The sequence below is a fragment of the Anolis sagrei genome, chromosome 1, assembly GCF_037176765.1.
Source record: "Anolis sagrei isolate rAnoSag1 chromosome 1, rAnoSag1.mat, whole genome shotgun sequence".
Taxonomy (NCBI): domain Eukaryota; kingdom Metazoa; phylum Chordata; class Lepidosauria; order Squamata; family Dactyloidae; genus Anolis; species Anolis sagrei.
The window spans coordinates 309,027,294-309,054,974 of record NC_090021.1 but is presented as its reverse complement, the minus strand read 5'-3'; the positions used below and the strand labels follow the sequence as shown (position 1 = coordinate 309,054,974).

The 27,681-nt window shown below is 37.2% G+C and overlaps 1 protein-coding gene across 50 annotated transcripts in view; it reads right to left on the bottom strand.

The window, feature by feature from the left end:
- Positions 1-1,662: 1,662 nt before the first annotated feature.
- Positions 1,663-27,681, bottom strand: part of NRXN3 (neurexin 3) — a 1,474,105-nt gene continuing 1,448,086 nt past the window's right edge. For 25 of the 50 annotated variants that reach the window (XM_067462912.1, XM_067462923.1, XM_067462904.1 and 22 more), the window contains one exon: positions 1,663-5,295. In XM_067462912.1, coding sequence (XP_067319013.1) covers positions 4,370-5,295 — 926 coding nt within the window. In that variant the 3' untranslated portion in view covers positions 1,663-4,369. Of the gene's footprint in view, positions 5,296-14,807; positions 15,005-27,681 lie in introns of those variants that run through there. The other 25 variants (XM_067462927.1, XM_067462928.1, XM_060757672.2 and 22 more) reach the window with 3 other exon arrangements.

The window sequence follows — 27,681 nt, the reverse complement described above, 5'->3', positions numbered from 1 at the left end:
TTCCTTTAAATCCAGTAGTGATTCCATTCCTTCTCCATATTGTGGGGCCAAGCATTTTGTAGTACTACCAAGTACCTTTAAATGCTTTCCTTTCTATTGGTTTTCAAAGAATAATTCAATTCTGCAAAATGCAGTGTGCGTGTACACACACTTTAGTAAATCACAGCTGCCCAGAGGGGACTTCAAGGAGATAGCTCTTGTAGTTTATTTTAAAAAATGTTATTTGTAAAAACTCAAATATTTCCCAAAAAGTCAGTGGATGAGTGAAACATTCTGAAACTTGGGGTTGGGGGGCTTAAAGTGGTAAATGAGTGCTGCAAGTTTCATCTTGATAGCTCTACAAATGAAGGAATGAAGAACCTAGGAAGTGTCCCCATTGGCGCAAATGGGTGAATAACAACACAGAAAGCTAACATTTTTGGGAACTTTGTAATAGAGATGATACGGTCCACTTATGAATTTTTCAAAATGCTTTAGAAACAAAACATTTTGTAATTTTGTAAATACAAATGAAGTGGATTTCTGGTGTCATGAACACCTCTACTATCTGAACGTATAGTACAGGAATTGAAAAAATGTGTTGATAATGTGCGTTGTTTTGCTAAAAATGTAACTTACCAAAGTGATTTGATTCATGTTGATAGATTTGTTCTGTGTATATTTTACTCCGGGCCAACAATAGGCTGCTACCTATAGCTCATTTTCTTTTCTTTTTTTGGGGAGGGGGGGAGGGGATTTGGTACTTTTTGGAAGCAGACTTCACAAATGTGTGGGAACAGGAACAGGCCTATCTATTTAAACTGCATTATATGAATCTACACTGACAATATAATGTGGTATGAAACTGCATTATATGGCAGTGTAGATGGGGTCTCAGGTGCAACTGTAGTTGAGGTTAAGAGAAACAAATAGAAATTGAAGGAATATTTGAAAATGTTCACATAATTGTCAAAATATGTTTTTAGGTTTTGAGAAATATTAATGCGAAGAATCATGCACTGCTGGGCATCGTCACAATCCAGGATTTATCTCACTTTCTACTATTGCAGAGAATGAAACACTGGAAAATTATTCATACATAGAACTCATTTATGCTGTGTTCACATTCCTTCTTAGGATGCTAACAGTATTTCTGAATGTTCAGTTGACAGTTCACATTACTGTAATGCTAAAAATTGTGGGACTGAAACAAAATATGGTTTGTGTGTACAGAATTCTTATTTGGAAAAAATGTTCTTCTTTTGTCTTCCTCCATTCACCACTCCACATAGCTGTCTCTTGGCATCACCTACTTCAAATGACTGATATGGGAACAAGCTATTATAATTCTATACAGGGCTGTAGCCAGAGTGGGGAAGGGGTTAAAAGTTCAACCCCACCCTGAAATGTGTCAGAAACCTGGTTTACAAATAAATTGGTTAACCAGTTAACATTCATGAGTAAACCAAGTTTCCGGGGGGCGGGGGGGGGGGGGGGGTTGAACAGTTGGGGGGGGGGTTGAACTCTTAACTCGGCCCTGATCCTATACATATATTGTCTTAACATTTCTTGGAGGATTTAGCATGATAAATAAATGGAAGCCTTAATATATTCTGACTTCATATGAAAAAGGAGCAACTCTTTACATATCTGTGGACAGAAAGTGACAGAAACAACAAGGGCTTTGGGAAGAACATTTTATTGCTAAGCATATCCTTGAACAAAAAGGCAATTATGAAAAGAAAAGAACAGGAGAAAAGAGAGGGAATGGAGGGAAGGGGAAATAAAGCAATAACAGCACAGTAATGTTAAAGAAAATCTTCAAGGTTTTCTCAATAAAAACAGTAGGGATATGGTAAAAGCCCACATACAGAAATGCACATGTTCCCAAAAATTGTCCAATAGAAACAGACACTGAAAAAAAGGAACAAAAAGATGGGTTTTCTCAAATTAAAAAAAAAGAAAGGAAAATAAAAAGAAAAAAAAGCAGAAAATTATTTCACAAGACTCCAAGACTTCAAGAACAGCAGCAATCTTTTACAGACATCAAGGTATAATCAGCTCCGTATATGTTCGGCCAGTCAGGTTGTCTAAAATCGTGCTTTCAATACCTTTGAAAACCTGTCTTTTCCCTCCCCTTCGATTGTAGTGTAAAAATATAATTAAAAATGGTAATTAAAAAAACAAACCTCACACACACTGAAAAGATTTTGTTAGCCAGGAAAGCCTCTTCTCAAACCATATGAGAAGGCTGCCTTTTTTATTTTGTTCTCATGTGCGTGTGTGCATTGGATAACACTTCTTCATAGTCAAAGATTCATGCGACTTATAAACACCAGCAAGAGTAGATTTCTAAACCTAAACAGCTGATTAGATTTCATCTGTACACAGAAAAATTGTACATTTCTAATATGCCAGAGTCCTCTTAAATTTTTTTGCGTGTTTTCCCCATCTCTCTCCTTTATTCTCTCTGTCTCTCTCTTTTGCTTTACTTTTTTTTTGCACATGATATATTTGTGGCCAAAAACACCCAATTGGTTATTTTCTCCTGTACAGTAAATTGCTCTCTTTCAAAATAATGGAAGAATTTTTTTTCTTTTAAAAAAACTAAACAAAGAAAATTAAGTACATTGAATATAAATAACTGCCCAATGAAACCTCATAGCATTATGTACATCGGGGTACCCAACTAGAAATTACACCATCCAGAAAAAAAAATTGTAGTAAAATATGTAAACAAAATCTTATTTTTTCTCTTAAAATCTTTTTGACACAGGTAACTGTGACAAAGTTAAAATGCACACTCTTTTCACATTTTTAAAGTTTAGCTTTTTGTTGTTTTGTAAAAACATTTTTCTTTACAACATTCTCATTTCATATTAAGACTTTGACAGCATCTGTTTCAGTCGTCCCATCAAACATACCATGATAAATATATCTGTGTATATATATATATATTTATTTATATATATTATACTATTAATAAGCTTCTGTAATTTTTTTTATTTCTGTGTGTTTTAAATTTATCTTCTTTCATATAAAAGAGAAGGGAAAGGGGGAATTGGGCAAATGGAAGGACAGCGAATCAGAAATGTCAATCTACAAAATTAAAATAGTTACATATGAAACACACTGTCATGATTTGTAAAAACAACAACCCACCCCTAATCCGTACTCCGCTGTGACACAGTTTTGGCTTGTGTGACATTTTGTGATTCTTGCCACAAGTTAAATTCAGTATAATCCTTCTAAAAGTTGAATTCAATTTATTATTATGGTTGATTCATGCATTGCCAGCAGATTAGGAGCCAGAATCAAGAGAATGTCTCCTTAGTTTTGCTTTATATGCTCAATTCAAAATGGCTACATTTTTTTGCTTTTATTTGTTTGTTTTCTAAATTCTCTCCCCTTTCCTCTACAGTTTAGCTGTGGTAAGATATAGTAAGTGGTAAGCAAATTGTAGCCAGTCACCCCTCGTCAAAGAAGGTAACCCTGTTTGATCTTCCTATGACTTTATTTTAAAACATTGGGGCCAGATCTGGGGTGTGTGTGTGCTAGTATCCAATTTTCCATGACTCTCATTCTCAGTATCATCACCAACATTGCCACCCCATCACATTTGTTTTTTTTTTTTACGGTAACAACTTACTGCAGACAACAGATTCAAGAGACAACACAATCTGATATGTAGAGCAAACACCATGATAGAACTTGAGTTCATTTATGGCAATAGTCTTACTTTATTACAAAATTTTTCCCCAAGGTTTTTCTCAACTTATGTCCTGGCTCATTCTCCCAAAAACTCTCACAGAAAATGAAAAAAACTCAGACAATAAACATAATGAAAACCCCAAACCATTAATTATTTTCTTTTTCTCCTCACATCTTGGAAAATGATACATAGGCTAGGCATGGCCAGATCAGTTGTTCTGTTTTGTTTATAACATTTGCATTTTTCTTTTTCTTATTTTTTTCTTATTTTTTTAAAATAATTAAACTGAAAAAAATTAGCATACAGTCAAAGATCATGAACATCTTTAAAGACTCACTTGGAGATACGAAACAAGTAAGCCATGAAGTCTTCTGCCCTTGCAGAAAAGTTCAGCTGAGGAGGAGGTCTGAAGGCTTTGAAGTCCACCAACATGGTAAATGCTGCATAGGCCTTCTTCAGAACGCTAAGTGTGCTTTATAATACAGTAGGGCAGAGTTTGAGGACTCCAAGCAATGACTGAAAACTGAGCAGTCAGCGGCTGAAAGGTTTATTCTCAATATTTGATTTAAACCACAAACTGTAGCTCCCAATCTTGTTAGCTGTAACAGTTTCGATTCAGTTATAGCTCATTAAGTATTTATATATTTATATATATAAATAAGTATTTATTTAATTTTTTTACACATAATATTCTTTGTCCTTGTTTTTCTGTTTCTTGTGGCCGCTCTTTGTGCTCTGTTGCTTCTCCTTCATGAGCGTGCCGTTGCTCTGGGCTGAGTTGCTGATGTAGTTCCGTGTCTCATCCACCTGATAGGACCCCTCGTCCCTGTTCCTGTACTTGTACATGGCGTACAGGAGGATCAGGATGCAGAGGGCAGCAGCAGCCACAATGCCGACGACCATCCCCGTTGTGCTGCTCGACTCACGGACCACCTCTGAGGCCCCCGGAACCCGTCTGATTCCTGGCTCCGTGGGGTTTGCTGTGGGCACATTACGGAACATGGGGGAAGTTATTAGCGGGCTCTTCAGTTTTGTGCTGTCTAGCTCATAGGCAGTGGGTAACGGAAGCAAGACTATGTCAGGCTGGGGTTTGAGGTCACGGTTATTTATGTTGCCGGCTGGCAATTTGGGCACCATCCCAGTCGAGGACGAAGCTGTGGAGCGGATCAGCTCAGGGGACAAAGCTGTGGTAGTAGTCCTACCAGTTTCGGAGACTTTGTTAGGTCTAAAGTCCTTGGCTTCCCACTTGGGTGCGTGTGCTTTGTAGCCACCTTCGAAGATTGAAGTGGAAAGACTCTTATCTGTTACCAAGGAGAAGGTGGTGTAAAAATCTTCATCATCAGTAGGGGGTAGGTTAGAGTCAAAGGTTTCCCCTGAGCCATACCCAGATATCACCAAGCCATCATCATCACAACCATCGCTGCCTTGGTCCGACAAGCAAGGTAACCCCGCCTCAGAGGTCATGGACAGGGAATCTTTGGTGGTCTCAATAATGGTGAGGAGGGGGCGGAAGGTAGTGGGGAGTGTAATGAAAGGTGCACGAGTAGCAATAGAAGGGATATCTAAAGGGTCTTCTACAAGAAGAGGGATAACTAATTCACCTCCTGGACAGAAAAGAAAAAAGAAAATATTAGTATATCCTGAATACAGTACATTGTCGGATGTTCAATTTGCCCATCTGAAAGGGCATGTATGTATGTATGTGTGTTTTGGGGGGAGCTTAAAATAGCTGATTTCACATCCTTCTCTATTCTTATAAGCATAACTTTTCTAGAGCTCTCTGCAGTCTTTTTACCCAGGCCACTTAGGCATAGAAGAAACCAGATTTATGATTTTTAAGACTGGGCAAAAGCAAAATCTCTGTGATTTGGGTTTTGAAGATACTCTCAAAGTGACTTCAAACAGGTTTAGTAGGTTTACATTTTTCTTATTATTTGATGTATTTCCTTCAAACTAGCCCTTTATTATATTGACTGTCTACACTGAAACCTGATTGTCATTTCTGGTGTGTTCTTTCACATATATGTAGTATTTCGTTTCTTCATATGAGGCAAAGCAGGACAGCTTGGTTAATATGCAAGTCTGTTCACAGCTGTTCAGATGAACTTCACACTGAAGTCTTGTAGGAAGCAATGGGAGCCATAAGTAATAGAATATTACCTAGAAAAGTTTCTAAAGCAGGCTTCCTCTATTCCTTCTTTCAGAGCCTGCCAGTGTTACTCTTTTAGACTATATCTCTCAAATTCCTCCAGGCAGAACGGCCAGTGAGTTTCATAGGTAAGTGCCACTGCAAATCACTGCAAGTCTGAGATGATCTATTCCATTACTTCAACAATCTAGTAGTCATTATGACTAACTTCAATTGCAATGTGTGCAATAGGAGGGAGGAATGAGTGACTATCCATAATCTTTGTAAATACAGTATTCACTGTCACCTATCAGTTTACTATGCTAGCTGTGGCTCATTGGAGTCATGAGTCTGGGAGTTTTTAATTTCTTATCTAAAGTATCTGAAGGGCCTTTGTTATTAAAATCTCCTATGCTTATGAAGGCATTTGATGTAGAGCTTATTTCTTGCCTTCCCAAGACAACTGTCTTGTGTGTGTTTGTTAAATTACTTTTTTTACTATTTTTCCATTATCCATTTGTACATGACTTCTCCTAAACACAAGGAAACAGCAACTTTCTGTTCTAAAAAACAAGATTTCTACTATGAGAGTTTATTTAATTTCTGTTAAATATATTATCACAATTGTATTTTTATTTTCCTTTATAAGATGGCAGATTTGTGATTGGGCTATTTTGAGTAAGAATTATTGTGGAAACATCGATATATATTGAAAAGGAAGTGAAGGAGAAGAGGAGGACCTTCTGGATGGACTGTTTCCTGATGGATATCCATTTTTAAGACTGAAGACAAGAGTTTTTGATAAAAGCTAACCAAGATTAATGAACGGACTTAGATGGACAAATTGATTAGGTTGACATTGAGGTAATATTTATCTATTTTAAGAGCGATTTGGAATTTACTGAATAAAATGTTCCAACAATTTTGTGTGGGGTGTGTGTGTGTTTGTGTGTGTGTGTGTGTGTGTGGGGGGGGGGGTCATTACTTTGGGATTTATGAGCTTGTCACATGTTAAAAATGCAGAAGTATAACTATATAATATTTCTTAAATCCGCCCGAGTCCCTTTGGGGAGTTATAGCAGAATATAAATAAAGATTATTATTATTATTATTATTATTATTATTATTATTAAAGGGAGTGGAAAAGTTAAAATTAGAAAACTAGCAGAAAGAGTGTGAGAGGTCTACTAGTCATTATGTTTGTTAGTTAGTACTTCTGTATGTATGTATATCCGTGTATGGGTGTTTTTTTATGTTTATATGGGTTTTTGAGCTGCAGGGAGAGGCGGATAATACATTCATTTTTTTCTGTTATTATCATCATGTTTGTTGTCGTGTTGATTAGTAAGATTTTTTTAAAAGATGTGTAACTTTATGATATGTTTGTTTACTTTAGTATAGTTGTATAAGTCACTTCGGAGAGATAGGGTAGAATATAAATAAAGTTATTTATTTATTTTATTTTATTATTAAGATTTTTCATTTCTATCATGTAAAAAATGTCTAGAATAAACCAGAAAATCTGCTGCAGTTGTTTAGAGTAAGTCTCATACTGCGCTTAACTCTGAGATCAAAAAACGTGGAGAACTTGTAATAACACTGCTATTACGAATGCATTTTAAAAGAATACCCAAAAAGAGCTTTTTGGAAGGTAAACAAAAACTCCACATCATTTCCATGTGAACATTAGTTTTCCATCTCATTATTCTCATTTCCTGTGTCCTGATACAGCCTAGTGCTGTTCATGAATGGACATGGTGATGTGGTATCTCAACATTTCTGGGTTCAGTTCCAATCCAAGGTTCAGTTCCAATCCAAGGAAACTTTACCAGGCCAATTTAGATTTGATGCAGATGACCAAGACAGTTTTAAACAGTGTATTTAAAACAGTGTATTTTAATATTTTGATAAATGTTTTTAATGTTTATGCATATTCATATGAATTCTTGTCCCGGCATTGAATGTTTGCCGTATATATGCTGTGCTCTGCCCCGAGTCCCCTTTGGGTTGAGAAGGGCAGAATATAAATGTTTTAAATAAATAAAATAAAATAAACATTGCGGCCATTATCCCATCTTTGAACTGGTTCCTGGGGTGTCTGTGTAGGCACTTCATAGAATCATAGAGTTGGAAGAGACCTCATGGGCCATCCAGTCCAACCCCCTGCCAAGAAGCAGGAATATTGCATTCAAATCACCCCTGACAAATGGCCATCCAGCCTCTGCTTAAAAGCTTCCAAAGAAGGAGCCTCCACCACACTCCGGGGCAGAGAGTTCCACTGCTGAACGGCTCTCACAGTCAGGAAGTTCTTCCTAATGTTCAGATGGAATCTCCTCTCTTGTAGTTTGAAGCCATTGTTCCGCGTCCTAGTCTCCAAGGAAGCAGAAAACAAGCTTGCTCCCTCCTCCCTGTGGCTTCCTCTCACATATTTATACATGGCTATCATATCTCCTCTCAGCCTTCTCTTCTTCAGGCTAAACATGCCCAGTTCCCTAAGCCGCTCCTCATAGGGCTTGTTCTCCAGACCCTTGATCATTTTAGTCGCCCTAAAATTTTAGTCGCCCTAAAACAATTCACAACACAATTGTTTTGGTTTTATCCACTTCTTAACTTGAATTTAATGTTAGTGTAGAATCTCCTTGACTTCTCAAAATCCATTGGGATTGGGAGGGGGGGGGGAGAGAAAAAGAAAAGTATTTTGCATATATGTAGGAAACATACTTGTGGTTTAGCACTAGCATAACTAACAAGGTTTTGTTTTGCACTACATTTCCTATGTTCTATTTTGAATTAAGAAAGAATTCGTGCTATCAAGTGTAGGGTTCTATTGAATAGGCTTAATTCTTGTGCTGTTCATTATTCTCATGAATGGTTCCTAATTCAGAGAGTAAACAGTAGTATTCAACAGAAAGCTATGAGAAGAAGAGGCAGCACATCACCATTTTAAATTGCTAAACCTGAGCTCTACTAATTGAGAATGGCTGGAATTGAATTCAGTGGAATGCTTTTTTGCAAACTGTCAGAGGACTAAGTGACTCTTTCTGTCAGTTATGTAATGTTTGTGGTTTGATGGCTTGCAGCACAATGGAAAATACACATAATCCGGCATTGGTGCCCTTGAGGTGGGGTGTGTAGGTTTGTAAGAATAATGTGAAAGCAGCCTGGGTCTGACACAAGTGCATCTGAATTGTAATTTAGCCTGAGGCTTGCGTGACAAACCCATGCTGCATCTAGAGTAGGCAGAGGGCGTCTTTTCTCCAACAGCAGCAATGGAACATAGGGGGATACTTTCTATGGAGTCAGGTCACATCTAGCACACTAGCCAAGGCAATCTTGTCCAGCATAGCAGAAAGATTCCAGCTCCTGGTCATCACTCTCAGGACTCATGATTTTACTGCAAAAGTTTTCTAAATATTGAATCCACAATTAATGGAAAATGTGTGTGAGGAGGAAAGGGGGGGGGGCTGTAAAATTAGAAATGTGTCTGGCTATGTCCCATAACAAGATTCAAACCAATGGCATCTTCTGTTTACTGCTTAGAATTTTAAGAAGTACTATTTCCAAGGAATGCTTCTACACTGTAGAATTGATTCAGTTTGACACCATTTTAACTGCCATGGCTGAGTGCTAAGGAGTCATGGGAGTTGAAGTTTTATGGCGGGACTAGCACTATTTGGCAGATAAAGCTAAAGATCTTGTAAAACTACAATGGCTGGGGCTATAGTAATCTATAGTTTTTCAACAATTGTGTGAGTGAAACATACTAGAATAGTGTGAGAGCTGCAAATAAATAGAAGTAACCACACTATTCAGATTAGCATGTGAAGCTGGTCATAGATAATGCTTACCTGATAGGGAAAAGAAAAATATCACCCAGTGTCTCTTTGTGTTTTTTTAATGATATAGGGAGAAAATTCTTCTCTCATAATTTCCAACTTCTGGTGACCATAAGGGTTGTCTTTACAAAATGTGTACAGAGTGGGATGGGTGTGGCCTTCAACTGAGTGTGAGTTGTCCAAAGTCAGTAACTGGGATTCCATGGCAGAGCAGGTTCAAACCCTGGTCTCCAGGCTTCCAACACTCACACCGCTACACCACACTGGCCTCTACAGAGATGGTAGAACTAGAGATTCTCTGCTAGAAGAATCCCTTTACTTCGCCTTATGGCAATGTCCAAACTTGAAAAAATATTTTTGGGGGACTTCCAAGACTGTAGGGACACTGGCTAGGGGATTCTGGGGTTTGAAATACCTCCTCCACTCCCAGAAAATGTTTGCAAGCTCTGAGGACCTGCTATATAGCATTAGCCAGTTCTCTGAATCTGGAAAGTTAGCATTTGCCAAACTGGACCATAAAATGAAAGTTCCTCAATTTATCTCCTTAAGGGTGTTTTACTTGAACTCAATAGAGATGGTTTCCTGTCTCTTTTCCCTGTCTTTTCTTTACTTCCAGATACCAAATAATTCTTCTGGAGAACAAACTGAGAATTCAGCATATATTTTAAGATCTCATAGACCCAAATAAGACCTAAATGAGAAGTGTTGTTCTAACCAGAACCTTAAGTTTAACCTCTTCCCCTCTCCCTGCCTCCTTTGTACTTCCAGCAGAAGGTCACCTATTTATTGAAGTGATTTGTGCTGACAACAGAATGCTTCAGGATGAAACAGAAAGGAGCAGTTAAAATGACTTCTTCTGCTGCATTAGTGATGCCAGATCAGCTTCTATTTGGTCAGATAAATATGCAACAGATATAATGAGCACTCCATTCTGAGAGGATTGAGGTCTGCTTGGTGAAAAACGGCAGTCCAAGAACTCACAAATAGCCAAGATTAGCTGCATGCTTTCTTTCTTGATCTTTTTTAAAGAATAAGTAGTCGATATATCTTTAAGTTAGCATTTTTAAACCTGTGACCTAGACTTGTTTGATAAGGCTGTGCTTTCCTTTATATTAGCAATATCACTAGGGACATTAAAGGTCTACTTTAGCTTTGAAGGCTGCCCTGAATTTTGCTTTATGAGTGTATTTATAGATATATAATTCATACTCCTGGGGCTGCTCTCTAGTTAGGACCCTTCTGACACCAGAGAGTGTTGAAAATTTAATGAGAACCTCTGTGAACTGTGCAGATGTTTGTGGGCGAAACATGAATCTATGGGACCATAAGTGACCAAAGTTGTGGTGGAGAAGAGAGTGAAGCAAAGATGCTAAAATCCCTTCCATTCCTCATTTTTATAATCAAGATAATTTTACTGGTTTGCCAGTCACAAAAGAGATCTAGGGGCAAAATCAAAAGAAGAAAAAATATTAAAATGGACCCATTCAAGCTCTCGTGATGACTATAAAGAGAGAAATCCAAAAATCCTCTGCCTCATCCAGATGTGGCAAAAAAACCCTTTCATATATCAGGCAGAAAGACCCGCACAGCATAACTCCATCCTTTGGTGTTTGAATTTCAACATCTAAAGACTCTTTTGCATTTAATGTTCATTTCTTCACACTGCAACTCAGGTGCGCTTTTAGGAAAAGAAGCATTCTGTTTTGGAACATAACTACAAACATTGTTCTTTTAAAAAAGAAAAGATTACAAGTTTGAATTTACACTCCTCCCTTTGTTGTAAAAATAAATAAATGAATAAACAACAAGGGGAAGGGGAGGACAGTACAGTTTAAAATCCTCCTGAGGTTTTTGTCCTTGCCAGTTCCTTGTATGTAAAGAGGAGAAAATATTTAAGTCGTATCTCTTGGGCTGCTGGTGAAAACTGGATGATAATGTGAAGCTTCTTTAGCAGTATTTTTATATATATTCTTTCACCTAGTTCATTCATTTGAAACTGACAGACAATACCACAAGGAAAGGACCTCTCTCTTCCATTGTGTAAAACCTCTCTTTTACTGTTGGATAGTATTAAATCTCTTGACTATCTTTCAGGCAGATATTTGTGCCCCTTCTCACATCCTTTTCAAATACTTTGGCTGAAAGATGTAGTTCCAAAAAATGCTTCTTGAGATAAATTTGGAAGGTATTGAAAACAGAAGCAAAGTATGTTAAGAATTTGCTTCCTTCATAAGCCAAATGGTTGTTTTTCACCCAAGTTCTGTGACCAATAGAAACGTGAAGATTTATATCTGTGAAAAGTTTGTATATTTTTAACTTATAAGTGGGCAAATTGGTTCTTTCCTTTCCACAGGGCTTTTCATTCCCTCAGTACAAAGGAGTTCTTCTCACAGGCTGAAATTCAGCGAAGGGTTTTTTTTTTCATTTCGCCAGCCGAGATTGCTATGATTTGCGTCGATACTTGGCGATTCTGGTGGCACATATGCAGGTTCCATAATCTCAGTTATTTTTGCTTTTAAGAATTCCAGGTGTCTATTTAATGAATCTGAATGCACAATGAAACCATGAATGTTTTCCATTGCTTTCTGCTCAAGATTCAGATGTACAACATCTGGCTAGTTTGCTTGAGTTTGCAATTTTTATGACATTCTGTTAATTAGCTGTAATGGCAGAAGTCCAAGTTATTCCACTGTAACTATCTTTTCTGGCAACTGCAAATGATGGGATTGTTTTTGAACCACAATGTAACCAAAGAACCCCCAGGATCTTTTCATAGTGGCAGATCCAATCACAAGCTGGGCATTTCCATGTTGATAGAGAATCAGATGGGTGAGGAGGGTGAGCAGTATAGATAAATCTAGTTATTTTCTTTTAGCTGAATGTTTTGTTATTCCTAACATCAAAATGGCCACTGGGGGATGGGATTGTCACATTGAAAAGGTGGGTTGTGGAGCAGACTATTTATGTATTTATTTATCTAGGTTATTTATATCTTGCCATTCAGCCAAAAGGCCTCCCAAGGTAGCATTAAAATTGTCCCATCTTTAATTTAAATTTTTTTTTACAGGATTGTTATAGTCACAAATGTTAGACGTACTTAGAATCAACTTGGGATAGAGATGAAATAGTGCAATTGTACACCAGATCCTTGAGAGTGTTTACAGCTTGTTTCAAATAAAAGCTGCTTCCAGAAGTTTGTGAATTTGATTCTATATTAGGTTCCGACAGATTCTCTTTATTCAAACAAAGCCCTGTATATTGGGAGAGGAGACATAGTCCAAGTTGTAATTGCACCTTGAATTATAGACAGGGAGGGAGAAGGAGGCAGCTCTCCTCTGGGTATCCTATCAATCTGTCTATATTAATTTTGCAAAACTATTTGGTTACCAACATGAAGTACACATGGAAGATGTTGTCATCACTGATCACTTCTCCTTTACCAACCAGAGTTTTCACAAGGTGCCATCATTGTTTCTATGGTGCAAATACAACTAAGTAATATGAATTACCTCTTTTAGTAATTGCCAGTAGTTCTTCTGGCCAGTTTTTAAAAATTGTATCTAACTGCAGGTGAACGTTGTAACCCTCCAAAACGCCACTCTTTTCAGACAGAGGGACATAATTTCTTCTCCTTTACAAAATACACTCGGGAAAGAAAAAACTTGAAAACATAAAAAAATGGAACTTAAACATGGTGTCTTGGTGAAAGATATCATGGTTTGATCTTCCATGCTTACCTTCCACTGTCTTCTACTTTCAGGAAGTTGGAAGAACAATATTATGCTAGAATAGTACACTTGAGAGTATCTTCTGGACCAAAATATAAGGAAATATGAAACACTAATATTTAGGAAATGTGACAAATCCATTTATAGGAGTGCCAGAACTAGACTTTGAGTCATGGAAGACTTTACCAAATATATTGTCAAATTCCTTTGTTCTGTTGTATGTGGCATACCCATCCTACAAGGAAAGCATATATATTGAGAAGAAAGAACTCTGATTGAGAGGGATATCTCATGAATGGAAAACAACTACTGTTTTGATTAACCTTCCCCCACAAACATACAAGCATGTAATTAATAAAAAATCATAAGAAATGCAAATCACAAAAGCCAATATTAAAACAACAATCTTGCAAAAAATAAATCAAGGAATGCATCAACAAAAATAAAAATACTATACACCGAGGAAAATAATAAATTGACAGTAAGGATTAAAGCTTGGAACTAAAAGCAACAATAATAATTCATTCACATTAATTTTTAAAAAGAAAAGAGAAAACCCAAGATAACAGGAAATATAAATCATACAAAGAAAAGAAATCCAAAAACAATTCCTAAAAAATAAAAATCCTAAATACACATAAAAAATATAGTCAGAAGAAAGCATCATACCACGTTGATTTCATATTGTCAACTTACATCAACAAATTGCCCGCATGTTTTTTGGCATGAAAGAAAAATTTATAAAAGAAAGTTGTGTAAGAATGCTCTTGGACAAGCAGAACTGCCACATTCGAGAAACGTTTGCCTTTTTTTATTTTGCTGTTGTCGTTTTGTTTCTTTTTTAAAAAACTTTTTTTATCAAAATGTGTAGTATTTTCAGTTTTTTTAAATATAATAATTATTTACGACAAAGGGTGATACAGGGAGGCAACAACACATACATCCACACCACATAACATGAAAAGAAAAAAAATCATAACCCTGCACTATAACAAATTGGAACTTTTTCCTACTGTGTTTTCTTTTAGTTATTCTTGTAAATTAAGAATTTTGCTTTTTTTAAAAAACCATAATTGTCATGTTATGATTCCTCCATATTTTTATAAAAGATACATCTTATTGTTATAGAATTCGTGTTTGATTTACTTTCTTTTCTACAGATTAGTGGTGTAACACCAAACCACTGCTTGCATGCAATCCTGACATTGCGAGGACTTACACAATAGCAGTGTTCTATGAATCACACCATTAACTGGTGCTTGAGAACCAACTTCTGTGCCTTTTCTTTCTTTCTTGTTTTTTTTTAAATTGTTTGGATATCTCTCTCAAATTTTTTACAATATATTTTCTTTTCTTTTTTTCCTAGAATTTGGAGTGTGTGTGTTTTAAGGAATGGATGACTGCACATAAAATTTTAAACAATGCTAAAGAAAGGGTGGTTGGGAGAGTGAAGGAGGGGGGGGGACTCATGGGAAGAAAAGATGCCTTGGGTGGATGAAGTTGGGGTGTACGGTCTATGAGTGTACTACACAGATGAAGATGATGGGAGTGAATGTGTAAGTCAGTTGCCATGTCCATGTAAGTGCAGAACGGAGTGATCTAGCAGCATTAGAGCTTCTGGCTGTAAGGAAGGGATGGGCAATATACAAAAACAAATGAGCATATTCATGCCCATCAACAAAAAGAAAGAACAGAACTCTAACATTGACAATCTCACAAACCCTAAGCTGCAACTTCTTCAACATGCAAATTACAAAAAATTACTAGGAAATATAATAGTAATAAGATTGACAGTTTCATTAAAGTTCTCAAAGAATAAGAACAGTTCAAACTTTTCCCCTACTTAGAAAGCAGTAAAATATACAAACTAATAATAATAATAATAATAATAATAATAATCAGATAAAAAGAAAACAAGGAAACCAGAATTTATGCATAGGAACTGGAGCAACTTCAACTGCAGCTCTGCTCAGCTTTCATCTCCTTATTGTAATCTTTCCTATTAAGTGTTTAATATTTGAGTATCCATTTAAATTGGGGTTTGAGTGCATGCTGCCATGATTGCTCAAAAGTATAAGCCTTTTTTTAGTGCTTTCACAATCCTTGCCCCCATTTGGATTTAATGGATGTGAAAAAAGGAATATGTTTTTTAAAAGTAAAATGTAAGGCTGTAGGATTCTGCAGTTGAGGTAGTCCCTTATATAAAGGCGCGGGGAGGTAGAAGGGAAAAAAATCAGAAAACAATCTAATAATGTTTATGTCGTTAGATTGGAACAAACCAAATCTAAGATAGAAATCCAACATTAAAAAGAAAATACATCAAAATAGGCATACTTAAAAAAAGAAAAGAAAAAAGGGGAACTTTATTCCCAGAAAGAAGGGAGAAGAGAACAACTGTTTGAGTTTAAATTTTTTTAATTACTTGTAAAGGAAAAAAATAATAATAAGAATCCACACACTTTCAAAGATGAACAAACCAGATGCACACACCAAAAAGTAACAGACAAAGCAGTCTAGGGACACTTTTATCATTTCAAATTCTTTCTTGTTTTCCCCCCAATGGTTATAAGTTCCATATTTAAAAAATCAAAATATTTGGCAGGGAAAAAGGCCACTAAAAACCTCCCCTCACTTTTCTGTTTGATTTTGGAATTGAAATAAATAAATAAATAAATAAATAAATATGGGGAACGTGCAGTCTGGATGTACTTCATAAATATATATAAGAAATTGGCTGAGATTGACAAATGGGTTATAAAATAGCTTCATTTTACTGTAGGGTGTTAATAATAATAATGCATGCTTAAAGTAAGTTGCATTTAGGGAAAGTAGAAGAAACAACAGCAAGCTAGGAATAGAAAGAGGAAGGGAGGGGGAGGTAGGTTAGCAGAGGAAGCGATTCAGGGAAGTGGGTGGTGCTGGTATGTCATTCCACAACTGTTCAGTAGGGGCAAAGCACATTCCAGAGGGCACTGTGCAAGCTATAGGAGAGAATATGGGCAAACAGGATGGAAATTGGAGGCAAAACTAGGAAATCAACTGGCAGCTCTTTGTAACACTGGATCAGGGCCATCTGAACCAACCTTACAGTCCTTGTTGACTGAGTTATCAAATCTTTATCAATAAACAACAGGATGATGTGTCCTATCAGAATGATAAATATACTGATGTTTCTAACTTATTACTGTCTTGGCATTCACAGTAAGCTTACTCACTGGTAAACATGCACAGAATGGCAACCTTAGTAGCATGAGTGAATGCTCTCCATCCCCTCAAATGCAGGAGAAAGCTTTGTTATTATATAGAAATTATTTTTAAATGAGGAATCACAATGCAATAAATCTCCCCAAGAGTGTTTGTAGAGCGCTAAATCACAAATTAGTCCTGGTCAGCTAATTGTTAATTTACCAGTCAAAAACATAACACAACTATTTAGGATATGAATATTTGGGCTGCAAATTTGTAGTGTAATGCTACATGGTAAGGACTGCAGGGTTGGATCTTTTGCATATTATTAAGAGGTGCTATTAACTAGCAAGATCTTAATAAGCCATTGAGCTTTGCCAATATTAAAAGCTAATGGAGAGCAATATTGTTAGAAGTAACAATAAACATGTTGGGGAGCTCTGCTTACTGGGTTTATTTCATAGCATGACCAGTTGTACTTTCAGACCCCACAATGGCAAGGACTACTGCCAAAGACATGGATGAAAAATCCACATTTCAGAAATAGAAAGAGAGAACCAATAAGTCCCCCAACATAGTCTTGATTGTTCTACTGAAAAAAGTGTCCCAGGCTGGATGAGACTGAAGGAAGAAATTTGGGGAAGATGAGAAACTGCTCCACCTCCATGAAATAGCAAAAGGTGTGAAGCCATCCTGGCCATTAGATGACCACACATGACGAGAATGGCCTCTGCCTCTACTGGAGGTGTGCACTGGAAATCTATACTGCCCCCTTTAGGAGCGAATAGTTACGTTTGGGAAGGGGTCTACCAGGACAAGGAAACCTGGCTGGGTTAGCTTCAGGGACGGTATCATCATTATCTGTTGTTTGTGGGAGAAAACCCAGTTGAGCAATCATCAAGCTAACACTTGGTAAATTCAGAAAGTCTTTGTAGAATTAAGAAAACTAGAAATACTCAACTTCCCATAATGTGATGGGGTGCTTTTATCAAAACTTTGAAAAATAAAGTCCCTGAGTGCTATTTCCTACCAGGCTCCTTAGCCTCTGATTTATTTCAATCTCCAGAAATTTCACAAATGGGCAACTACGCCTTGATATGACTTGCAAATGGCAATTTGTGTTCCAGGAGAATTGTTTTACAACTCCATAATCTTTCCCACCTGACTATTCAGTCATTTTAGTCATTTTTGAAGAATTTATTGTATTCAAGAATCCACAGCACTAGCACACTGTCAGACAATACAAGATAGTCCTGCCATTTCTGCCTCATAACTACTGAATTTCTATATTTTCCAGTGTCGGATGTCAGAAAATAGATGCACCAATACCAAGCCACCCAAGAAAGTTGCAATTATGAGTAAAAAGCAAACAAAAGACTGAGAATGATAAAGCCCTATGTGAACACTATGAAATAAAATATTGAGATATGACAAATCTGCACACCAAGTGATACCTTTTCATTCATTCTCCAAACATTTCAGGTCAGGTTTTCAGATGATGCTCTGGTTACTCATTTATCCTGCATTAGATTTGCAAAAAACACTGCTTTGATTCAACAACCTGTTAAATCTCTCTGTTTTCTCTCAAAATGCTTTATTGTGAAGGAAGTATTGATTTTCTCTGAGTGAATAGAAGCTGAAAATATTGTGTGAGTGTTTAAAAATTAGATGAGGAAAGCATACAGACTTAACTTTCTATGCTTTCAATTCTCCCTTAGTTAGCAGTTTCCTTCTCACCTATCCATTCTCTCATCACTTTCATGCACTTTTCAAATGTGCTACCAGTCTCTTACTCAGGAGGCTTTATTTTCAGTTTCTTCACTGATACATAATTGGAGGCTATGCTGTTCTTTCTTTGGTAAAGATTCTTCCACATATGACTTAAATGCACGTCAAACCGATTTTAAGTTCATACACACACCCAAAAACCTGAGTTTTCCCATGGGGGGGGTACAGCCATGCCGAAGTCCCCCAAAAGAACCCCTAAAAAGTTTTTAAAACTTATTCAGCCATCATTATGGTCTTCCTCAACCCTTCTGGCATGAGGAAATGATGTGCCAGGAGATGGGGTAGGCTCCTCTCCAATCTCCTGGCGCATCATGTCCTTGTGCCAGGAGGGTGTGAGGATCATAATGATGGCCAGATACATTTTACAAACTTTTTAGAGTTTCTTTTGGGGTTTGGGGGAGGGGGTGGGGGCCGACTTGATTTTTTGGGTTCTAGGGGAATCATGTGACACAGTCCTCAGGTCCAATCCACACTGGGCCCATATCTGGTAAGACCCGGATTTTACCTAAGATCTGGATCTTACCAGGTGTTTAGTTAATTTGGAACAAATCAGAGAAACCCTCCTTTGTTCCGAATTAATTCAGTTTTATAAGAGGCGTTGTTTGGACATATCCACTAAAACCAAGACAGGTCTTGGTTTTAAGACTTGTCTGGATGGTTTGGTACAGTAAAGCAACACATGTTTACCTATTTTGGTTGTTTGCATTACAGTTTATCTTTCAAGAGAAGTTGCTTCTGGTATGTTTAGCCTCAATTGTCAAAAATACTCCCTGCTCTCTGTGAATTGTGTCTAAGAAATGGGATAGGAGAGGCAAGGAGGGATACCATTTGCTTCTTCACCTAAGGCAGATGCCCTCTGCTTTCCTCAAGCTTTGGAGGAACTTGATTTCTTTCCAGAATTTCCTTCTGTTTCCTCCCATTTTCTAGGGAGATGGAGAAATCTTTTCACAAAGCTACTCACTGGCTTAAATCCTTTTGTTAGACCCAATGATAGTGAGATTTATCTACATGCCAATTCACCATTCAACAGTTAATGCATCTTTTTGATGAGACTATCAAGGGCATTTAGGGCATTCTCCCATTTCATTCTCATGTTAGCACCCCAATCATGAATATGAACCCCAACTTTTTAGGCCTATTAGAAAAATACCTTCACATTTATTGCGTACCCCTAAAGTATTCTTTGCATGACAAAATCTCACCATCCCTTCCTTATGAAATAAGTACTCGTAAAATCATTTATAGATGCTATTTTCTATGCTGAGGCAGGTCAGGGAGACAAATCAGAAAAGTTCTTAAATCACTGGCTCTATTGTAAAGTTTGCTAAGAAGTAAAAATTTACTCAGAAATGTGCATGCCCTTGTAAGTAGGTTAGCTATGAAATGTTGCTGGTGCTCAGAAAATGCATTCTTATCTATGTATCTGCTTTAAGCTTCCTACAAAATCTTCAGTAGTCTTACTACAGTTAGAGCTTATTTTGAAAGAAATTCAAATTAAGGAGCACTGGAAAAATACTCTGAAGCTTCGTTGAGTATGTGAATAGAAAGGCATCACAAATCCTAGGGGTATCTTCATTAGCCTCACAGTCAAGGCCAGGCCTATCAGTATAGAAAGTGAGGCAATTGCCTCAAGAAGGAGATGTGGAGCAATGAGGATGTGGCAGACCAATGGCAAGATGTTAAAAAAAATAGACTTGCACTGATCAGCATAGGGAAAAGGTAATGGCAGTTGTATGTGTGTGTGCAGATTATGGGTTAGGCTGAATGGAACTTGATTCAGCTGACCCAGAGAATACTCTAGAGCAGTGGTTCTCAACCTGGGGTCCCCAGATGTTTTTGGCCTACAACTCCCAGAAATCCCAGTTGGTTTACCAGCTGTTAGGATTTATGGGAGTTGAAGGCCAAAAACATCTAGGGACCCCAAGTTGAGAACCACTGCTCTAGAATTTCCTGCATACACTAAAGTATCCCTTAGTGCTGAACAAGTTAAGTGATGAAAACTCTAGATACCACTCAGGGCCGATACAGCATCTGGAATAACAGCTCAGTTCCACAATATGTGTTGGTGTAATTCCACTCAAAGTAGTTAGCTGAACCTCCAATGTAGACTGTGCTTGGAGAATAAAGACATTTTTGATTATTTTGTCCTTGCAAGCAAGAAAGAATAATTATAAAATAATTTCTGCTACAGGAGAAGGCAAACACCTCACGGCAGTATTCTCCCTATATCCAAAAATTCAAAAGTGCTGTGAGGGAATTGTTTTGATAGAAAACATTTTTTAACATCAAAAAACTGAAAAGTCCTGTCAAAATGCCTAAAGTTCTCTTAGAAATAACTTGAAAAAGTAACTGGAATGTATTACAACCCAACAAGTTATATACAGGGTGTTTCAAAAAATGGATCTGATTTGAAATTAAGGTATCTCTCTGCAACCACAACATGTCCATGGTTCATGTTTACCACTTGAAAGGGTGGGGCATAGCGTTTCGAATTTGTTATTGCTAGAGGCCCCTCTCAGAGCACAAACAACCTCTAGGCTCATCACACTAGAGAATGAATTCACTTTCAATCCAATTTCTGCCTCCTGTAGAATTTTGAGGTTTGTAGTTTAGTGAGGCTGTTAAAGGCTCCTCCCTAAAATTCTGCAGGAGGCAGCAACTGGATTTAAAATGGATTCATTCACTAGTGTGATTAAGTAGTCAGTCATTTGCAAGACAACAAACCTGAAACATAAGGCCTAATGAGATATTATCCATTTGTGAAGTTATTTTTTAGATTTGTTTCTGTCTCAAAATGGTTAGTAAAACTTGACAACTTGATAACTCATGAAAACATTTGTAACTTTTAGCACATTTTAACATGTTTCCATTGTGAAATATACTGTTTTGAAATTGGCTCCATCATTTTGAAATACCCTGTATTTTGTCATTTTGTTTTTAAAAGTAAACCTGTTTAGCCCTTTTAAAAAATATATTTTAAAGATGTTCCATGTGGGGTCTTAGCATGTATTTGCCCATGGATTGGCGGGGGGCGGGGGGGGGGGCCCTTGAAAACACAGTAAAATGTTGTCTCACACATAGTTTTCATAAATGTAATTACTGATTTCAGTGCTAATTTTGTTCACTCATATATTTCAACATGGAAATGTCAAAGTAAGTTGTGAAAAGAACTATATGTAATGAAGCAAACCTGAGGTCGTTTTTTAATTTAGCACACCACATTGTTATAACAACAGTATATATAATTCTGAAAGGGTTTTATAACTATCAATTTTGCAGGTCTGTGAATAGGAAGAGAGTCAAAAGAAAAGATCAGGAGCATTCTCTTTTTTTAAAGGAAGGTCAGCACGTAACAATGGAAACTTTCTTTGTTTTGATCGCTGCAAAAGAAGACTTTTAACCCTGCGATTCTTGCCATGAGATCTTATGGGCTGTTGCATGTATCGATCCAAGACCCTGAAGTATTTTTTCTGTTTGATTGTTCTACTGTTTAGAAGTGCCAAGCTTTTGAGACAAAAGTATCTGGAGACTAAATTGCAGTGGTTATCAATCTGTGCTTTGAACTCAGTTCTACTGGTACACAAGTCCTTGCAACTACAATGAAAACACAACATGAATTGCCTGGTGTATAAGTAGGGAGGTTCTCTGATTCACTGCAGAGGAACACTCTGTACTTATTTGGAGGTGAGTTAATTTTATTTTTGTTTTGCTCTCACTTTGCTGCCTGTAATTTACAAAATAGCAGGGCAAATGGATCTGTTTTCTGTAAGTTTCTCTTTGGCAGTGGAAGAATTCAGGGGCTCTGAGACTCAAAAAATACCAGTGGACTAAACTCCATATATCCTCCAGTCACATCAATAACAGTCAAGAATTCTGAAAGCTGTAGTCCCAAAATGATGATTCGAAGCTCTGACTTCAATGAATGTTGGAATATTTTTCTGTTGAAAAATCCATTGAGCAGTTAGCTAGCAAGATGGAAAATCCAAAAGATTTAACAGGTTTCCATCTTTTATGTATCGGTAATAACAAGGTTTCATTTTGAGACATTTTGAAACAGGATTTTGAAAGTGAATGGGTAACTCCAGCAGCAGAGCTCAAAAGAGAGAACTGATTCCCTTGGTATATGGATAGGAGCTTGTGAAATTACTTTTAGGGTTGTCTATGTAGCTTTATACTTTAGAAGTACAGGTTGAGCATCCCTGAATTTGGAAATTTGAAATACACCAAAATCCACATGGGTTGCTGAGAGAGTGACACTTTTGCTTTCTGATGGTTCATAAACTGTTTAAACTTTGGTCCCATTTCAAAGATATTTCATTCTGTATATTCAAATATTGCAAAATGCAAAAATACAGAACACTTCTGACCTCAAGGATAAGGGAAACACAACCTGTACATGAGTCCATATTATAATTGTGTCTCCTCTTCCCATTTCACTATAGTCTGTAATCTCAAATGCTATTGGATGGAAAGCATCCATAGGATGACTTCTGGGTCACTAATAACCATTACAATTTGAGCTTGCTGAGTGAATATTAATACACAGAAGCATAATAACTACCCACAAAATGAAACTTAACAGTGAACCAAATCTAATGGGATAGAATGTTAATTAACAGGAGCAGAAAACTCATCACTTTAGACTTTCTTCTATTACAGACTAAGATGTTATATGGGTGGATTTTAATAGGAAAGGCTATTAGTTTCTCATAGACACTAATTTCCTTTATCTCTATTACTTTCAGAATTGCAAGTTTCTTTCATAGTGATGTGTTCATTATTCCTTTTCATGGTTCTCAGCTTATGAACCTGAAGGTGAAATTGGAAAAGGTTTTGTTAAAAAGCACAAACAATTTATCCACATAATCCTAATGTTGGCACAACCCAGACTTCTAAGACAACCTCCCTCAACCTGTGACCTTTGAGATGTGTTGGATTCAATGCCCAGAATCTCTTAGCCAGCCAGTTGGAGGATTCTGGGAATTCCAGTCCAACAAATCCAAAGGTAGCAAGTTAGGGAAGCCTGCCTGGGAAATATGTTGTAGTAGTTGTGTGCCTTCACATATTTTCTAATTTATGGTGACCTTAAAGCAAACATATTGCAGTGTTTTCTTTACAAGATGTTTTCAGGGATAGTTCACCACTGATTTTCTTCTGAGACTGAAAAGGCATGTCTTGCCCAAGGAGGTCAATGGGGTTTCTTTGGATGAGTGGGGATCCAAACCTGGGACTTCTGAAGTTCTAGTCCAATTTGAATCTACACCATACTGGTTTTAAGTCAAACAGCTAACGTTGTTTAAAACCCAATAGCCTAATATTTTAATTTTGTTATGATAATGGACAAGTGCTTTATTGTGTGAGATTTGCACTATTAGATAGTTCCACTATTTTTAAGGAACATGCTGGGAGACTATGTTTGACTGTTTTATTCTGTGGGGGGAAAATCATTGAACATAAAAAGGTAGCAAGATGTACAGAGAGCAGGCTGGAATCACAGAATCACAGATTCTTAGATTTCTAGCAAAGTTGGACAAGTTGGCCTCAAAGGCCATCTTGTCCAACTTTTAACTCTGTAGTGCATGATGCAAAAGCAGTATTGCTGAAAGATATCTATCTGTCCAACTTCTGCTTAAATACTTCCAGGAAAGCTGAAAACCTCTCTTCCAGAGGTCCTTGAATATTAAATGTTTTTGGCTCTGTACATTGTCTTGGGTGCTGAGTGGTGGTAAGGAGACATGTATTTATTTATTTTGGAAATTTCTATATTGTTTTTCTTTAAAGACCCAAGGTGGTTTCCTACAGCAGTTAAACATAAATATAAAATAAACCATTAGAAAAGATAGAAAATCCCCCTCATATGACACTTCTTAACAAATAATAAATACATACTGTATATATGATGATAAATAGTCAACCAGAGAACGTTAAGAGAGTGTTTAAAAACATGAACAAGCAAAACGTTTCATGGTACCACTAAACTGAAATTTATTTGAAGATTTGTTGCTATCATACCTGTCTGAGCTCAGTGAGCATGACCACCTCACATCAGAAAGTAATTATCATTTGTTAGCCATTTATGTATGCTATTCATCTTGCTTTGCCAAATCATTAGTGGTGGGAATAAAATTAACACCCATTTTGACTGCATCTTTAATTCTTTTAACTAGATCTCATTTATTTTAATGTTCTTCATAGCAATTCTGGGCAGAGTATGCTATGACATCGACCATGATCACACACTCCATACTAGTGCTGTGTGTGTCCAAGGGTTCATCTACACTGTAGAATTATTGCATTTTGACACCACTTTAACTGCCATGACTCAATGCTATGGAATAATGGGAGATGCAATTGTAAAAGGTCTTTAGACTTCTTTGGCAGAGAGTGTTACTGCCTTACTAAACTACAACTTCCATTGAGCCATGACAGTTAAATTGGTGTCAAACTTCATTGGTTCTTTAATATAGATGCACCATGAATCTGTATTCACAGACACCAACCGAAGTAAGCCCTCAACAATTACAGCTTAATGTATTGCCAAAGGTTTTCAAAGCCAGAATCACTGGGTTGCTTTGAGTTTTGGGGTGGTAACATGCTGGAACCTGGCCATACAACCCAAAAACCTCACAGCAACCCTATTACAGCTTATATCACAAACATTTATTAGTTAAAAAATACTACATGACAACTGCTTTTTCCCCAGTGAATTAGTTTTGAACTCATTTTTTTTTACTAATCCTCTTTTTTATTTTTTCACATGATTTCAATACAGTAACTTTTAGATAAAAAACAAAAACATCACCACAGTGGTAGGGATTCTAATACTATCCCTCTGGTTCATGGTTGAGAAATAGTTTCTCATTTATCAAAATCCCTAAAGCCACTGGCAAGAGATCTGAAAGATCTGGGCTGTATGATCCTTGGGAAGAGAAAGGTTATTTCAGCATCATCTTTTTGGAAAATGAGCTTATCCAGTGACATCAACACCCTTCCCTAATATTATTAAAACTGAAGTTTAGTTCAAAACTGTTTCCATTAAATGAGTGCTTAGTAGAGAAATAGTGCTTGAAGGCATTCTTGAGAGTGGAGAGAACTGCCCAAATTTGCCATACCCTCAAGCATGTCTTATCCATTCGGAGCATGTGGACTGGAGCAGAACTTTGTAATGAAGTACAGTAAGTAATGGATATGATATACCCCTTCATCAAAACTCTCTGGGCAATGTATTGGCAATAGAAAGCTGAACTTTGGGAGTGTTCCTTCTGTGGTCTGATGGCTGTCTTAAAACAAACAGAAACCCACCAGCATGTCTTGTTTTCATTGACTGGGTTATACAGAAGTAATTTCCAGTATGATTTAGATAATCCATCTCATTCAGAAATCCCTGGAGCTGAGAGGTCACACACACTACAAAATCTTGCTCAGAAAGAGGAGGTTGGACAATGTCAGATAGTTATCTATAATAGGGGGGTTCAGGGATGGCTTTTGAAATAGGTCTCACAACTGCCTCCTTTAGGAAAGCTGGAACTTTGCCTTGTTACAAGGAGGCACTGTTCATCACCTTCATACCAGTCCCCCTCTGGCCTGCTTGATCAACCAGGAAGGGCAAGGATCTAGAATACATGTAGTAGCTCTTGCCTCTCCAAGGGTTCTGTTCACATTCTCAGGCTACAGAAACTGAAAGGTATCCATCAACACTGGCCAAGCAGGAGCCAAAGTATGTTCTCTGGCAGGATCCTTTTTATATGATGGAAGACTGCACAGCCCTTGCAAAATTATAAGCTAGGGGTTTCAGTTAGGGGCAGTACAGAGCTTTTTTGAAAGGCAGAATTTATTTTTCCAGATGTCCCATTTTACTAGGGATTGCACAAATTTTCTTCTGCACAGGCATACTTTTTCAGACTTGCAAAGGAAAACTAAGCAGTTCTTTTGAATGAAGTCTGCATGCCTGGAAACTTTACAGCATTAAAGCAGTGTGCCCCAAACCAACTAAAACACACATTCAGTTTTCACACAGGTTACCTACTTTTTGAATGAAATATTCTATCTTTTCAAATATTCTAACTTATCAAAAAGCCTACTGCTACTGCAAAAGAGAAAGTAGTAAGTACTTCATGGAGTCCCAGAGAGTGCTCACTTATTATACTGAAAACAGGAAACATATATTTTCCAGCACCTAGATGCTTTAAATCACAAGTGAGAATCATGCAGCCCACTTTGGTTCCTGACCCACTCCAAAACCCCCAAACCCTCCAAAACTCCAATTTCTTCTTGCTGAAACACACATTGTGTTATTGTACTTCTTTACTACAGACCTCCTTTTACTGCAACTGTAGGGTATTTTGGGGACTGGGGTTCCTGTGCTGCTAGAGTTTGCCTGCAGTGATCATGCTGGGGTTGATGAAGGAATAAATCTAACCTATAATGTCTCTGGAGTCTTATCAGCCTCTATGTGGATGACCATTTGTCTGACCACAATGGCAGCTTTAGTGCGGTGTGGTTTATTTATTTATTTATTTATTTATTTATTTGCAGTATTTATATACTGCCTTTCTCATCCCTGGGGGGGACTCAAAGCAGTTCTCTATATCTTCAAGCAATACCTCTCAAACTCTAGCTCTCCAATTGTTTTGGACTTTAACCCTCAAAGACTCAGCTGCCTTGGCCAATGATCAGAAATTCTGGGAGCTGGTCCCAAACACCTGGAAGATCAGAGTTTGTGAAACACTACCTTAGAGTAACTGAAAATGACCCCCAAACACAGTGTATTTCTAACTTGCCTTACAAAAAGATGACCAAAGTCCTGGGTTACACAATTGCTCATTAGACATGAGGGGTGGGAGAATATTCCTGATTTCTGGGGAAAAATGCCCTTCTCAGAGTTAGCTTCAGCAAGTTAGCAGGACAGAGGCCTCCAAAACTCTCTTTTTAAAAGGGATTTTGTATCAGGGAGGAAAAAACTTCCCATCCAGTATTTAGTAGTATGCTACTTCTCAAGATAGAAGCTAAACCTCTGCCATGCAGGTATATAAACACTTTGAACCAGAGTAATGAGAGCCTCTTAATTTTTGAACTAGAGTTCCCAATACACCTCTCATTAGCCATTTTTAGAACTGCAATAGACCAATACAGCTATCTCCACAAAAGTTCTAAATCTGTGTAAGTCACCACCCTTTGCAAGAATTACAAATACAACAGTGGTATATGATGGATCGGGCTCATGGTATCAGTAATATAGAAAACACAAGTGGGCCATCTATTGAAACTCCCAGTGACTCATTTAAAACTCTGTAGACACCCTCTGTCCCTTATGCAATACACATA